We start from the raw sequence: 16228 nt of genomic DNA, 5'->3' as shown, positions 1-16228 counted from the left end.
CCTGAATGTGTCTGTGGACTGATTTACAAATGTGTTTATGGGCTGATGTCTGGTGGCCTGGGCTGGGCCCTGTGCCCAAGGGGCTCCGCATCCCTGCAAGGCACCAGGGAGGAATGCGTTTCTGGGCTCAGCTGAATGAGGGGGCGCCAGGGCAACGTGAGTCTGGGGCTGCCCCTCCCTGTGGACCACAAGACAGCACCGTCCGCACATGTCCCAGCCACACTGCCAGGGCCCCCGGTCTCTGCAGACCGCTGTCCTGTCCAGGAGAAGGACCCACTGGGGAGCGGGGGGCAACTCTGTTGGGTGACTCAGGACAGACCCATCTTCTGCTGTGGGCAGCTGTCGTGTCATTCTTTGCAAGCTTGGACCATCCAAGGGCAGAGTTTGAGAACAGGACGGGGTCTTATGGGCCTCCTGGCACCAAGCCCACCACGTCCAGAGCAGGAACCAGGCAGGAGGGTGGGGGGTGACAGCCGGGACGAGAGCCGCCATCCTGGTGCCAGGCTGCTTCCCTGAACAGCTTGGGGGGGCGGATCTGCCATCTCATCCCATCTCTTCCCAGCCCATTCCATCCCTGCCCGCCTTGCCCTCCCTGAAACCCCCTCTGTCCCCAGCCGGCGTGATGATGGTGCCGCAGAGGGAGACGGAGGACGGCTTCGAGGAGCACTTTGGAGTGAACTACCTGGGCCACTTCCTGCTGACCCACCTCCTCCTGGACGACCTGCAGGCGTCGGGCTCCCCCGGCCGCAGCGCCAGGGTGGTGACCGTGTCCTCGGCCACACACTACGTTGGGGAGCTGGACTTGGACGACCTCCAGAGCAGGTGGGTGCATGCCACCAGTGATCCCAGGGGCTCCTGGAAAGGCCAGGGTGAGTGTCACTGCGCTGTGCCGGGCAGCGTGCCCACAGACCCCGAGGTCTGTAAACCCACCTGTGCCGTCGTCCTAACGACGGTGGTTCCGATGTCGCAGGGGCAGACGACAGCCCTGGTGCAAAGGGCGCAGGAAAGCAGAGCATGATTTTTGGGGGGAGGGGTTCCCAGTGCATCTCAAAGTGATGTTTACACTCGACGGTCATCTGTTAACTGCGGTGCCATTATGTTTAAAGAAACAACACACACACCTTCATTTAAAAATACCAGCCCGGGAATGTCTGTAGGTGCAGCCCCCAAAAGAAAAAAATATTGCTTCGCTGCCTGAACATGCTTCCCATCCTGTGAAACTTCAGCAGGGTGTAATCTTTTTGCAACAGTAACCTCAGAGGTCAGTGGATCACAGATTCCAGAACAATGGCGGAAGCAAAGAAAAAGTTGGAAACATTGTGCGAATTGCTAAAATGTGACACAGACACACAAAGTGAGCAAGTGCTCTGGTGAACCTGTTAATAGGCGTTCCCGTCGTGGCTCAGGGGGTTAAGAAGCCCACATAGTGTCTGTGAGGATGCGGGTTCGATCCTTGGCCTCGCTCCGTGCGTTAAGGATCCGGCGTTGCTGTGAGCTGCAGTGATGGTCACGGAGGCAGCTCAGAGCTGATGTGGCTGTGGCTGTGGTGTAGACGTGCAGCGGCAGCTCTGATTTGACCTCTCTCCTGGGAATTTCCAGATGCCGCAGGTGCAGCCCTAAAAAGAAAAAAAAATGCGGCTGATGGGCTTGCTTCACGTAGCGTGGCCGCAAACCTTTAATGTGTGAAAAATGCAGTTACTGCGAAGGCAGTGCAGTGAGGTCTGCCTGGATTAGTAACTGCTTGGTATTTTGCACTCCCGCATCGAAGTGCTTTTTTTGTTGTTGCTGTTGTCGTGCCCTTTTTCCTTTCTTCTTAATTTTTTTATGAGTGTAGGGTTGATGTACAGGGTTGCGCCAGTGTCTGCTGTGCGGCCAAGTGACCCCGTCATAGGATATATCCATTCCCTTTCTCGTATTCTCCTCCGTCCTGGTCCATCCCAGGAGGCTGGATAGAGGTCCCCGGGCTGCACAGCAGGACCTTGTGGCTGATCCATTCTCAGTGTCAGGGTTGGCATCTACGAACCCCACACTCCCCGTCCAGCCCACTCCCTCCCCCTCCCCCTTGGCAACCACACGTCTGTTCCCCACGTCTGTTCTGTAGATGGTTCGCTTGTGCCATCGTTTAGATGCCACATAGAAGGGATCTCCAATGGTCTGTGTCTTTCTGTCTGACTGACTTCATTTCGCAGGAGAATCTCTCGTGGCCTCTGTAAGCCTGTATCCGTATCACTCTATTTAGATTTATATTTAGGCTTTGAGGGAAAGCCTATTATTATCCTCACTGTGCACATGAAGACACGGAGAAGCATCTATATTTTGAAAACATCTTCCTGCTGTTGCAGTAAGCAGTGGAGCTAAAACGACAGCCCTGGACCTAGGACTGCAGGACATTGAAAAATCATCAGTCTAGGGTCATCTGTGTGAGCAGAACCGTTGAAAAACTCTAAGCACAAGTGTGTTCATGTTCTGTTTGCATCCATCCAGAAGTGCATGGTTTGGGTTTTTTTTTTTTTAAGTATTCTTTTATTTATTTATTTTTTAAGATTATTTTCAAATGTTATTGAGGTTGAGGTGACTTAGCATCTTGTGTGCGTTTCAGGCACATGGCGGAGTAATTGCTGTGCATATATGTTCGTATCTATTCTTTTTCGGAGTCTTTTCCAGGAGAGGTTATTACAAGGTATAGTTCCCTGTGCTGCACCATGGGAGCTTGTTGTTTATGTTACATGTAGGGGGCTGTAGGTATGAATCACGCATTTATCTCCCCCCTTCCCCTTTGCTGACTCTAAGTCTGTTCTCCGTGTCTGGGAGTCTGTTTCTGCTCCGTAGGTAGGTTCTTGTTTGTGCGCTATTTTCGATTCCACCTAGACGTGATCTCATTTGGTGTTTGTCTTCCTCCGTCTGAATTCACTCCGTGTGAGACTCGCTAGGTCCATCCACGTTGCTGCAAATGGCATGATTTCATTCTTCTTCACAGCATTCTTTTTATTTATTTATTTGTCTTTTTCTAGGGCGCCATCAGCAGCATAGGAGGGGTCCCGGGCCAGGGGTCGAATCAGAGTTACAGCTGCAGGTCTACACCACAGCCACAGCAACGCCAGATCCGCGCCGCGTCTGCGACTCACACCCCAGCTCACAGCAACACTGGATCCTAAACCCACGGAGCAAGGCCAGGGATCGAACCCGCCACCTCATGGTTCCTAGTCGGATTCGTTAACCCCTGAGCCAGGATGGGAACTCCCATGGCATTCTTTCAAACTGAGATCAAACAGATGTTTAAAGTTCTTTTAGTTTCAGCTGTAGGACATCGAGATGTGACTGGTTTTTGCCTGCACTGTCCAGCGTCAGCGCCCTGGGTCTACTTAGTATCCCTCGGCCTCCACCATCTGCCTTGTTCTGGGGCAGCTTTTCTTTGTGTGATGCTCTGATGATTATTAGTATTTTTGGGAGAAAGAGACAAGACAGAAGTCAGACGTAGGAGGATTTGCGAGATACAGAAACATTCTTCTTTCCACCCCTTTGCAAACTGCAAGGTGCCAGCCCCGTGGTACGCATGTTCCCGGCCATCTGGCGACCGGCCAGGCGCTGTATCCCGACGCCCGGGCGCTGTTTGTTTCCCGCCTGCGCCGCGTGCAGCCCGCGCCCTGCGCGGTATCAGCACAGATGCGGCGCCAGCTCCCTCCCCCTGCTCCCCGCAGAATGTGGTCGAAGTGGGCGCTCTTGGGGGTGGCTCCCGGTGCAGGCTTCGTGGTGTTAGTGGCCCTGCACCGAGAGAAGCCCTGGAAGGAAGGGAGGCCGGGGGTCTTCGGGAGGCAGGGTGGCCGCCCCTGGCCCCTGGGCTCAGGGTCTGTGCCCAGGGCTGTGGGATTAGGGACACCCCCCACCGAGCGCGCCCGGAGTGCGTGGTGCTGGGGAGTGGCGGGGAGGCTATCTGAGACCCCTGGGGGGATGGGACCTGGGAGGGGACCATTCAAGCGCTGTTTTCCCGGGGCGCTGCCCCAGCCCACCTGCTCTACCGCGCCTGGGGTCCAGCCCAAACCGTCCAGCCCAGCAGCCGCAGCGGCGGGACCACACTGCAGGTTGGTGGGCTTGGGTGGGGGGGGGGGGGGCTCCTCTTAGCTGGTGGGGGAGTCCCTGAAGGAGGGGGACGCCTGGGCGGGCGCAACAGGGTCCTGGGAGGTGCGAGAAGGGCGCGGGGATCTCGGCACAGCCCAAGCACCGGATGCGGAGAGACTGGAGTGAGACGTCGCGGTGAGAACCCGCAGCAGGAGATGCTCAAACAGACCCACCCACGGAAACTCAGGCCACGGGCCCCTCCCCTTGACTGCAGGCTGCCTGTTGTTTAGGCTGCTAGGACCTCACTGGATGGAAGCCGTGAAGTGAAGCCAGAGGGACGCCGTGCGCCCCCGCCAAGGAAATGCCATCTTCTGCGCAAACACGGGTGTAATTGCTTACAGAGCGTTTTCATGCGTATTGTGCGACTTCAACCTGTGGAAGAACAGAAAACACTTCCTCTGCTGCGCCGTCTGTGGGAGACAGGGGGCTGTGGAAGCATCAAGGATACAGAAGAAATCCCACGTTCTGTGCCCTTAAACGGTTTCGTCAAAAGTACCGAGATGTTATTTTTCAAAAATAAAATGTAGAGAAAATAAACAAACAAACAAACATGCAAGGATTCAAGAAAAGCTTTGATACACTTGTTCATATCTTCGTATTTCATACTTAAAAATATGTCAAAGTCCCACGCCCAGACCCTCAGAACAGGACCTGGTGTGGAAACAGGGTCTTTGCAGGTGTGAGGAAGGGAAGGGTCTGAGAGGAGGTCCTCCTGGATGAGGGGGGCCCTCCCTCCAAGGACAGTGTCCTCCCAAGAGACAGAAGAGGAGACCCAGACACAGAGGAGAAGCCACGGGAAGACGGAGGCAGAGCCGGGAGGGAGGTGGTCACCGGCCCAGGGCCGCCTGGAGCCCCCAGGAGCTGGAAGAGGCGGGAAGGACCCTCCCCTGGAGCCTCTGGAGGGAGCAGGACCCCGGGACCCCTTGACTTCAGATGTCTGGTCCCCAGGGTGGGGGAGGGTGGGTTTTCCTTGTTCTCAGCCCCTGAGTTTCCATGTCCCCTGTCGCCTGTGCGGAGGCTGGAAGAGGACCAGCCCCGTGGACCCTGAGCTGAGGCAGGACAGGTGTCCGGGGTGCTGTGGGTGCCCAAGTCCTGTGCGAGCCCGAGGCAGTGGGAGGGCCTCCTTCCCTCGCTGCCGTTTCCGAGTCTCCCCTTTTGATTCGAAACATGCACAGCCGTTTGGCCACCCCTGCACTGTCCACACGTGGCCTGCCCACCAGGGAATAGAACGACAGTGACGTTGCATCCGGAGAACTTGTAATTTGGCCTCAGGTGCTCACGCGGCAGGGAGCCTGTTCTCCCCCCGGGACCTGGGACCTCGCGTTTTCAGTCCTGGGGTCCGTTTCGTGCTCAGAGGGGCCTTTCTGCAGTGACCAGTTCTGTCACCTGCGTCTCCAGATGGTAGGTGGTCTTCAGATACTTCTTGCATCTGATGTGGAACTGAGTCTACATGGAACATAAAAAACACTCTGGCCAGGGAACCCGTGTGTGTGTGTGTGTGTGTGTGTGTGTGTGTGTGTGTGTGTGTGTAGGGGTGGTGGGTTCCTTTCACACATTTCCTGGCGCTTTTCCCTTTAACTGGGTGTCTTTAAAGAGCAGCACACACAGCTCTAGAGACGTGCGGGGGAGAAGACAGCCGAGGGCACGCGTAGCTGCCTTTTGCTGAAACGAAGCTTTTGCCGGCACCGCACACAACTCTGATTCGGGCAGAGAAGTGCCACACGTGGCCTGTTTGGGTGGGAACATCAGGAAGCCAGCCAGGACTGCCTTTCTCTGGGCGTTTACATTTGCCTGTGTAAAATCAAAGACATCTTGTTCTCTCATTTTCTATCCAAATATTGCTCCAGAGGGGACAAGACTGTTTAGAATGGTGGTTTTGAAGGTGCGGTCCCCAGACCCGCAGCATCGGTGTCGCCTTAGAAGTTGTCATAAAGACCATGCCCCTTGGCCATTAAAGATGCTCTCTAAAGGGGTTGCAGACTTAAACTGTCATGAGCAAAAGGTAAAGGTCATCACAGGAAGTCAAGGAGAGCCACACGCCCGTATGTTCACCGCAGCCCTGGTCACAACAGCCAAGACATGGAAACAACCCAAGTGCCCCTTGACAGAGGACTAGACAAAGAAGATGTGGTCCTGACACACAATGGAATACGACTCAGCCATCAAAAAGAATGACATTGTGCCCTTTGCAGCCACACGGATGCCGTTAAGAGATTCCCATCTTATGTGAAGTCCATCAGACAGAAAGACAAAGAGCACATGAGCTCACTTCTAGGTGGAAACTAAAATATGGCACAAATGCATCTGTCTGCGGAACAGAAACAGACTCACAGACACGGAGAACGGACTTGTGGTGGCGGGGGGTCGGGGGAGAGAGGGACCGGCAGTTGGGGACACGCAGATACAACCGTGATATATAAGATGGATACACAATAAGGACAGAATGACACCCTGAACCCTATCCAATATCCTGTGATAAACCGTGATGGAAGAATCGGAAAAAGAGTGGAGGTATGAGCACAACTGAACCCCTTTCCGCCCGCCTGAAACTACACAGCCTTGGACCTCAACTGTCCAATCTACTCAAACAGGGAAACAGTAAAAAGCGGAGGTCACTTTTCTTGAATGTGCAAGGCTTATCTTTAGACGCATTGAAGCTGTGGAGGAGTTCCCCCTGTGGCCCCGTAGGTTAAAGGATCCTGCCTTGCTGCAGCAGCATCGTAGATCACAGCTGCGGTTCAGATTCAGTCCCTGCCCTGGAAACGTCCGTGTGCCCTGGGTGTGGCCGTAAAAAGAAAACCAATGTTGAAACAGTGTTTAAAAAAGCAAAAACAAACCACCTCTGGGGGTGCAGCCAGACAGAAGCCTTTTAACACGCCCTCCATGGAGTCTGATGCGTGCGGGCATTTGAGAACTGCTTGGCTTGCAAACACCCTGTTTTGAGGGGTAAAAAAGCCTGAATTCTTGGCTTGCACCCGAGGGACACGCCTCTGGTGATGACGGCGAATTTCCAAGACGGATTGCCGGCTTGGAAAAGCAGCGTTCTCGTAAAGGATGCGTCGCTTGTGAAGGCAGAGGTCCCAGGTAACATGTACCAGATGCAGGTGGGTCATTCCACTCGGGAGGGTTTGTCTCCTTGGCGGCCTGCCCTCGGTCCCTCCTCTCGTAGCATAAATTCCAGCGGAAAAGGTGGGCAGACTCTCTGAAAAAAATTGCTTGTACTCAGCAAAACAGACTCATGATGTAGTGGATAGCTTTGTTTAAAACGTAAATTATAAGGAGGTCCCATCGTGGCTCACCGGTTGACAAACCCGACTGGCAGCCATGAGGACGCGGGTTCGATCCCTGGCCTCGCTCCGTGGGTTAAGGATCCAGTGTTGCTGTGAGCTGTGGTGTAGGTCACAGAGGAGGCTCGGATCTGGTGATGCGGTGGCTGTGGTGTAGGCTGGCAGCTATGGCTCTGATTAGAGTCCCAGCCTGGGAATCTCCATATGCCACGGGTGCAGCCCCAAAGAGCAGAAAAAAAAAAAAAAAGACAAAAAAAAATTTAAATTTAAAACAAGGTCCTACTGTAGAGCACAGATGACTATATTCAGTGTCCTCTGATAAAGCATCACAGAAAAGTATATGAAAAAGAATATCTATCTACCAATCTGTATGTGTGTGTGTGTGTATGTGTGTGTGTGTGTGTGTGTGTATGCATATGTATCTGAATTACTTTGCTGTACACCTAAAACTAACTCAACATTTTAAGTCAACCATACTTCAATTTAAAAAAAAAATTTAAATGAAGTTCTAGGCGTTCCCATTGTGGCTCCGCAGCCTAAGAACCTGACACAGGCTCCATGAGGATGCGGGTTTGATCCCTGGCCTCGCTCAGTGGGTTAAGGATCCAGTGTTGCCCCAAACTGCAGTGTAGGTCTCAGAAGCAGCCCAGATCTGATGTTGCTGTGACTGTGGTGTAGACAGCAGCTGCAGCTCCAATTGGATCCCTAGCCTGGGAACTTCCACATGCTGCAGGTGTGGCCCTAAAAAAGACAAAAAGGTGGAGTTCCCGTCGTGGCGCAGTGGTTAACGAATCCGACTGGGAACCATGAGGTTGCGGGTTCGGTCCCTGCCCTTCTCAGTGGGTTAACGATCCGGCGTTGCTGTGAGCTGTGGTGTAGGTTGCAGACACGGCTCAGATCCTGTGTTGCTGTGGCTCTGGTGTAGGCTGGTGGCTGCAGCTCCGATTGGACCCCTAGCCTGGGAACCTCCATATGCTGTGGGAGTGGCCCAAAGAAATAGCAAAAAGACAAAAAAAAAAAAAAAAAAAGACAAAAAGATGAGCAGCAAATGAGGTTATGTTTTGGGGGAGGGGGGGAAAAGCTATTATACTGTTTAAGTAAGAAAGTATATATTTAATGCATCAATAATGATAAAATATATAAATAACGATATAAAATATATCATAATATATGTAACAATGTACTTATATATTTATAATTATTTTTCTATATATGACAGGGAGTGAGAGACTGACTTTTTTTTACAGGATCAACTGTGCACAAGGCTCTCTTACATCTTTTTTTAAAAATCGACGTGCAGTTGCTGTTCAATATTATACGCTACGGCTGTACAACTTAGTGATTCACAATCTTTAAAAATTATACTCCATTTATAGTTATGGTAATATGTGGGCTATCTTCCCTGTACTGGCCAACATGTCCTTGTCACTTGTTTTATCCGCAAAAGTTTGTACCTCCTCATGCCCTCCTCCTCTACGGCCGCTCCCTCCTCCCTCTCCCCACTGCAGACTCACTTGTTCAAGGAATGCTCTTCCCGCCCTTGGAGGGGCCGAGAAGTCAGACCAGCAGGCTGGAGGGTCAGGGAAGCAGTGATGTTTGTAGACTTGACCCTAAAGGCTAGTGACTTAGGCAGAATTTCGATGCTGTGGGCTTGAGGCCGAATCCCTTCTTCTCTGGGGGGAAGCTCAGTCTTTTCCCACGAAGGCCTTCCTTCACCTGATTGGGTGTGGCCCACCCGCATCCAGAGGCCCATCTGCTTTCTTCCTCGTCTACTGGTTTCATGGTTCATCTCCCCTAATAAATATCTTGCTGGCAGCATCCGGACAGGCATGGGACCAAACACCTGGGCACCTCATGGGCATGTAGAATGAACCACCATGGGAGCAGATGTGGGTGAGGCATTCTGTACACGCCTCACGGCATCCAGGAGATGGGTCTGCCTGCTCCCCAGCCTGCACCTTGCCTCGTCCATGTGCTCAGCCTCCTGCACCCGCAGGCATGTCGGGATTCAAGGGGCCCTCTCTGGGGTCTTGTGGGACCTGCCCCCGCTGAGGGCGACTGCACGGGAAGACCCCGCCTTTTTCCGGGTCATCCCTGGATCCTCACGTCTTCCTGCCAGTGGCTGTTTCCTGGGATGCCCGCAGCAAAGGCTGGAATGGCATCCTGTTTCCCCTCCTTGAGCCCAAACCCAAGTGAGGCCCCCCGTCCTGAGTCTCAGCCTCAGAAGAGGTGAGGTTGCTTTTGGTGGCAGAGTAGCAGGGCCCTCTGGCTGCAGGAGGAAGCTCTGAACGGGGATGCTTCTGGGGCTAAAAGTGGATAAAAGTGATGCGTGTCCATGGGGCTTGCGGTCTCGTCCACAAAGGTCCAGCTGCCGACAGGGCTCCGAGTGGACTTCTGCAGGGCCCCCTGTCCTGTCTCTTTCTGGACAGTAAGGCCCCTCTCCTCGTGGGCTCATCTCCCCAAGAAACTTGCTTCTTATGGGCTCATTTCCTCCAAAGGTAGAAACGTCTCCTTATGTTGACTCGTTTCTGTCTTTTCTCTGCTTTGTTGCACGTCATCGGGAAAGTCCACCCTGGAGTTTCCGTTGGGGCTCAGCGGGTTAAGAACCCACCATAGCGTCTGTGAGGATGCAGGTTCAATCCCTGGCCTTGCTCAGCAGGTTAAGGATCCAGCGTTGCCATCAGTTGTGGTGTAGGTTGCAGATGCAGCTCGGATCCCGCATTGCCATGGCTATGGTGGAGGCCGGCAGCTACAGCTCCGATTCAACCCCCAGCCTGGGGACCTCCATATGCTGACGGTGCGGCCCTAAAAAGAAGAAAAAAAAAAGTCCTGTCCTTTATGGGTTGGGAATACATTTGAAGACACACACACACTCATGCAGTGTCATTAGGGGCCTTTTCTTGCTGGGGGAAGAGATGGAATCACTGAGCAATTGCTTTTCAGGTCTTCTTTGAGCTTTGGCACTGTTTTGCCATAGAAATATATTTCTTTTTAGAATAATAAAAAATGAATAGTATCTTTAGAAAGTTTCTTCCACAGTTACTCTGAAGGGGACCAGAGCCTGCCAGCCCCAAACGGTGTCTCTCTGATAGATGGATAGTGTTTTGCTAAAGGCAGTTGAGAACACTTCCCCCCGTGACAGTCTAAAAAATTAAATGCAGTTAGAAGAGTCTCTCACACCAGAGACAAAAATAAACGCAAAACGGATGAAAGACCTAAATGTAAGGCCAGATACGATAAGAGTCCCAGAGGAAAACCTAGGCAGCACACTCTTTGACGTAAATTGCAGCAATATCTTGTTGGATCCCCCTCGTAGAATAATGACAAGAGAAACAATAATCAGCCTCATTAAACTCAAAAGCTTTGCACAGCAAAGGAAACCAGAAAGACAGAAAATAAAAAGACAACCCACAGACTGGGAGAACATCTTTACAAGCAGTGCAGCCCCCAAGGGATGAAATCTCCAAAATACACAACCATCCGGTACAACTCAACAACGAAAGAAAACAAACAACCCAATTGAAAAACGGGCAGAAGACCTAAATAGACATCCCTGCAAAGGAGACATCCAGAGGGCCAGCAGGCACAGGAAAAAATGCTCTATATCACTAACTCTTAGGGAAAGGCACAGCAAAGCGACCATGAGGTATCAGCTGACACTGGGCAGAATGGCCGTCATTCATGACTCTACGAACCACACGTGCTGGAGGGGGTGTGGAGAAAAGGGAACCCTCCTGCACTGTGGGTGGGAATGTCAATTGGGTCAACCACTATGGAGAACAGTATGGAGGTTCACCAAAAAACTAAAAATGGGGGTCCCATATGATCCAGCAATCCCACTCCTGGGTATAGATCTGAACAAAACCTTAATTCGGAAAGATCCACGCACCCCAAGGTTCACAGCAGCAGCATTCACAGTAACCCGAACATGGAAGCCACCTAAGTGTCCCTCCACAGAGGAATGGATTAAGAAGTGGTCTCTAGACACAGTGGAATACGACTCAGCCATCAAAAAGAATGAGATAATGCCATTCACAGCAACATGGATGCAACTAGAGAGTCTCACACTAAGTGAAGTCAGTCAGGCAGAGAGAGACAAATACCATAGAACACTTATATGTTGCATCTGAGATACGGCACAGATGAACCTGTCTACAAAACCGAAACAGACATGGAGAACAGACTTGTGGTTGCCAAGGAGGAGAGGGGAGGGAGTAGGATGGACGGGGGGGGGTTGGGATTAGTCGATGCCAGCCAAGACATTGAGAATGGATAAGCAGGGGTTCCCACTGTGGCTCAGTGGGTTAAGGACCCAGCATGGTTTCCCTGAGGACGCGGGTTCCATCCCTGGCCTCGCTTAGTGAGTTAAGGATTTCGTGTTGCCAGAAGACTTTACCTTTCTTCACAAGGCAGTGCTTATTTATCACACATTTTCTCCCTTCCCTTTCCCATAATCTTCGCCCCCACCGAATCCCAAAGCCCCTTTTCCTTTTTTAGCTCAAGCCTCCATCATCTTGCCAGCCCCATCTTTTTTCGGAACCCCTCTGTGTATGTATGTAATTAATACTGTTGTCTCCTGTTCAGCAGTTTGATTTGCAGGCCCCGGTACGGAACCTAAGAGGATAGAGCGGAAAGATTTTTTTTTTTTTAAATCTCCCTCTACTTTATTAAAATGTAGTCTCGATAGGTGCATATTTTAAAAAGTAGAAATACGGGGGTGTGCATTTCTTGTCATAGGCAATAGCAATTTTTTCTTTGCTAAGCACTTGAAAAACTTACTTGCTGAGTGGAAATCTAGGACCTACTCCATTCCTGGCATCTTGTCAAGAATGGGGGCCCTCGCCGACCCAGGGGACTTAGCACCTGCTCTTGGGTGGCTCAGGGGAGTTACTGCGGTGCGTGTGGATTGGCCGTCAGATCAACGCCAGTTCAGCCAGGTACCATCTTCAGTCTAGGAAACTTCACATACTGTTTCCAAGAAACACAGGTGTCAAAAAACCCACACTCCTCTCCCCAACCACAAGGCCCTGCTCCTGCGATAGAGGATACGGTTTCCTGTCTCTCTGTAATGCTTTCCAAGTTTTCGGTCAACAACCCCTTAGAGAATTATCGGGTCCTTGATTCCGTACGTGAATTTGCGTCTGTGTTCAAACTGTCATTTTCCACTTCTCCTTCTCTTGTCTGCGAGGTGGAGAAAGTGATGGGATTCTGCTTCTGCCAGCCCAAAAGATGCCCCTTGGACATAAAGTTGCTTGTGAACTAGAGGCCACTGAAAAGCAATGCATGCAGAGAACTGCCTCTCCGAAGCTCCCCTTATCGGACTAAAAGCAGAAACTTCTGAGAAAGGAGAACTTCTAAGTCTTGGGGGTTTTCTATTCTTTTCTATGAAGTCCTCTTTACGTGTAAAATTGAAAGTAAAATTAGGCTCCTTTTCTCTTGTCCATTTGGCATTTGCTGGTTTAATTTGCATGCCCCAGTTCCAGAACAAAAATGTATAGGGGGAGAGTTTTTCCTCCCTGCCCCTAATTCTGTTTTGGATTGACCTTCACTTTATTTTTAAAGTGGTTATACCAATAAAGTATTATTTATTGAAAACAAAGATTTTTTTCTTTTTCTTTTTTGGGCTGCCCCTTGGGCATGTGGAAGTTCCCAGAGTAGGGGTCAAATCGGAGCCACAGCAACGCGGAATCTGAGCCACGTGTTCAACCTACAGCACAGCTCGTGGCAACACTGGATCCTTCACCCACTGAGCAAGGCCAGGGATTGAACCCACATCCTCATGGACACTATGTCAGGTTCTTCACCCAGTGAGCCACGGGGGGAACTCCTTTATGGTTTCAGTTTTGCTTTTTGACACCACTTATGACAAAAGCAACTGACTGAAAAGCTCATGTTTTGAATCAAGCCACGTAGCCAGTCCATGAGTTTCTTTCCCCTCTGTGTTAACCTGACCTTACTGTCGGCTGCCTTCTTTCTGCTAACAGCGCAACAGCCTCTCTCCCACTTGAAACACCCAGTGTCTCTGCCCTTCCTCGGGGCGCTAGTTACACACCTTAATGGAAAATCATGTCCTCTTTGATATCGGCTTGGATAATTTTCCGTTTCTGCTGTGGATGTTTCTTTATCTTTCAATCCACCAGGGAACCTCTCCTGAAATTACTTGTTCTCTTAGATTTTTTTTTTTTTTCCTCCCGTAGAGAAGTGATTGACTCCCCCCTCCCACCCTCTACGTAGTATTTTCGAAGACTTCTTGTTCCCGCTTGTCCAGGCTACTGGAGAAAACCGTAATTAAATCACTCGTGACTTTCCCCTTGAGGAATCTGCACATTGCTGGCTCCCCCTTTTCTGTCTAAATTCACCATTTCTGTCCCCTCCCAAACAGCCTGGTAAGTCAGGATGGAACGTGTGTGCATCTGTCGAAGGCGCCCGATGCCCAGAGCGAAGGTCAGCCTTCAACCCTCCCACCCGCGACTGGAAAACACTCTCTTTCCCGGAGCTTCTGCCTCTCCCACAGGGAAGAGGCAGGGGGAGTTTGCCAGAAATAAGGATCTTGACATTAATTGAGGGGTGGGGGCTTATCTTGGATCAGGGGAGGAAACTGGGCATCGGAATTGCACGCTGTTTCTGCATTAATTCCTCCCTCCCCCCAAAAAGAAAAGTTCTGTTCCCGCTCAGCTCGGAGACAAAGGGCGTGGGGTTGATTCTCCAGCTTCAATTGCTCGGACCATACGCGCCCCCTCAGCGTTTGCACGTGGTCTCTTGGGACAAGGGGCTGATGGCCACACCGTGGGGGCCTTGACCAGGAAGAAAGATGCCACCAGGAAGCCTCAGGAGGTGGGCGGGAGCCCCTGAGGGGGTGATGTGGTTGTGACGTAGCGACAGACGGATGTCCCCGTGGGTAATTGAGAAAACTGGGGTTTTTCAGGAAGTCTCCCAGGGCAGCTGAGCATCCTGGCGGTCACTGCTCTTCTTGCAAGAGATGCCATGTCTGCTTGTACTGTTTGCTGCATCTCAGTGTCTCCCAGGTTTTCGGGATCTTTCCCGTCTTCTGTGTGTTCCTGGGTTCCGACTCATTCAGTCTATTTTTAAATTCTTCTCGTTTGTTTCTTGTTTGTTTGTTTTCGGCTGTACCCCTGACGTGTGGGAGTTCCCAGGCCAGGGATCCAGTCCACGCCACGGCAGTGACAACACCGGATCTTTAACCCGCTGCACCTCCCGGGAACTCGCAGAATTTAAAATGCTTGGTTAGCAGGAGCCTTTGAATGGAAGAGGTGTTGAATGCCAGCACTTGCTTTTCCTGCATCTCACACGATGAGTCAGATTTCTTTCTTTCTTTGTCTTTTTTGTGGCTGCACCTGCGGCATATGAAGGTTCAGAGGCTAGGAGTCGAATCAGAGCTACGGCTGCCGGTCTACACCACAGCCACAGCAACATGGGATTCGAGCTGCATCTGGGACCTACACCACAGCTCCTAGCAACCCCGGCTCCTTAACCCATGAGCGAGGCCAGGGGTGGAACCTGCATCCTCATGGACACGACGTCAGGTTCTTAACCCACTGAGCCACAATGGGAGCTCCTCTGATTTCTTTCTTTTGATCTTTGGGTTAAACTCCAATGAGGGTGAATTCCATGGATGGGGTTTCTCCTCACTTAGGAGCTACCACGTTTGAAAGTGTCAGACAGACACTAGCATCCAGGCACATCCACCCAGAAGGACAGGACGGGCCGTCTCCACAGCCAGTAAGAGTATCTGGAGCTATTGCCTTGAGGCAAGGGGCTAGTCCCTGATGAAGGAGAATTGATGTGCTTTGCCAGGAAGGCACCCCAGTTTCCCATCTCTTGTGCCCCCCGATAAAATAATCTCAAACTACAGGAAGCAAACGTCGACAGGAAGGGGCTGGTCCTTCGCCAGAGCAGGACTGGTGTGAAAGCCTCTTTCCTGGGAATTCTGATGTGGCTCAGGAGCAACGAACCCAATTAGTATCCACGCGGACGCAGGTTCGCTCCCTGGCCTCAGTTAGTAGGTTCAGCATCTGGTGTTGCCATGCGCTGTGCTGTAGGCCTCCGATGTGGCTGGGATCCCGTGTTGCTGCGGCTGTGGTGCAGACCGGCAGCTGCAGATCTGATGCAGCCCCTGGCCCGGGAACTTCCATATGCAGCAGGTGCAATCTTAAAATGCAAAGGAAAAGCAGAGTCTCTTTTTCAAGCGTCGAATGTTCAGAGGAGGAGAGGGACCTGCAGCCAGGTCTCCAGATGTGACTTCCTGCCTTGCGTTTAAGCTCGGCGGCATGTAGAGCCGCCCGCAGCCCGTCGTGGGAGATTTGTGCCCTTGGGTGGGCGGGCAGGATGGGGCGTGGATGCGGGTCTCACTGCCTGTCCTGCTTCCCCCCGCAGTGGCGGCTACTCCCCGCACGGCGCCTACGCCCGCAGCAAGCTGGCCCTGGTCCTCTTCTCCCACCGGCTGCAGGTGCTGCTGGAGGCCAAGGGCAGCCCAGTGACCGCCAACGTGGCCGACCCCGGCGTGGTCAACACCGACCTGTACAGACACGTCTTCTGGGGCACGCGGCTCCTCAAGAAGCTCTTCGGCTGGTGGTTTTTCAAGGTGAGGCCGCGGCGGCGGGCGTGTCGCTTCGGGTCGTGGGACTTGTGGCTTCGGGGCGGGGACTTGTGGCCACGTGTGCGGGGGGTGCGTGCAGGTGCCGTGGGGCGCGGCGGGCTTGCGCTCCTGGTTCTGGGGTTCCCCGGAGCCGGGCACCCCGCTGGTCTCGGAACCTGGGGTCCCCTTGCCAAGGGGAGAGACGCAGAGACAGAATGACCCCTGGGTA

The 16228-nt window shown here is 52.2% G+C and overlaps 1 protein-coding gene across 1 annotated transcript in view; it reads left to right on the top strand.

Annotated features, from left to right (window-relative positions):
• The window catches only part of DHRSX (dehydrogenase/reductase X-linked), a gene marked incomplete at its 5' end in the record, with an annotated part of 126427 nt that overhangs the window by 91094 nt on the left and 19105 nt on the right, over positions 1–16228 (top strand). The window contains 2 exon segments of the mRNA XM_021080887.1: positions 615–822; positions 15798–16005. Coding sequence (XP_020936546.1) covers positions 615–822; positions 15798–16005 — 416 coding nt within the window.

Source organism: Sus scrofa, chromosome Y, assembly GCF_000003025.6.
Source record: "Sus scrofa isolate TJ Tabasco breed Duroc chromosome Y, Sscrofa11.1, whole genome shotgun sequence".
Taxonomy (NCBI): Eukaryota; Metazoa; Chordata; class Mammalia; order Artiodactyla; family Suidae; genus Sus; species Sus scrofa.
This window is presented reverse-complemented; position numbering and strand designations above follow the sequence as displayed.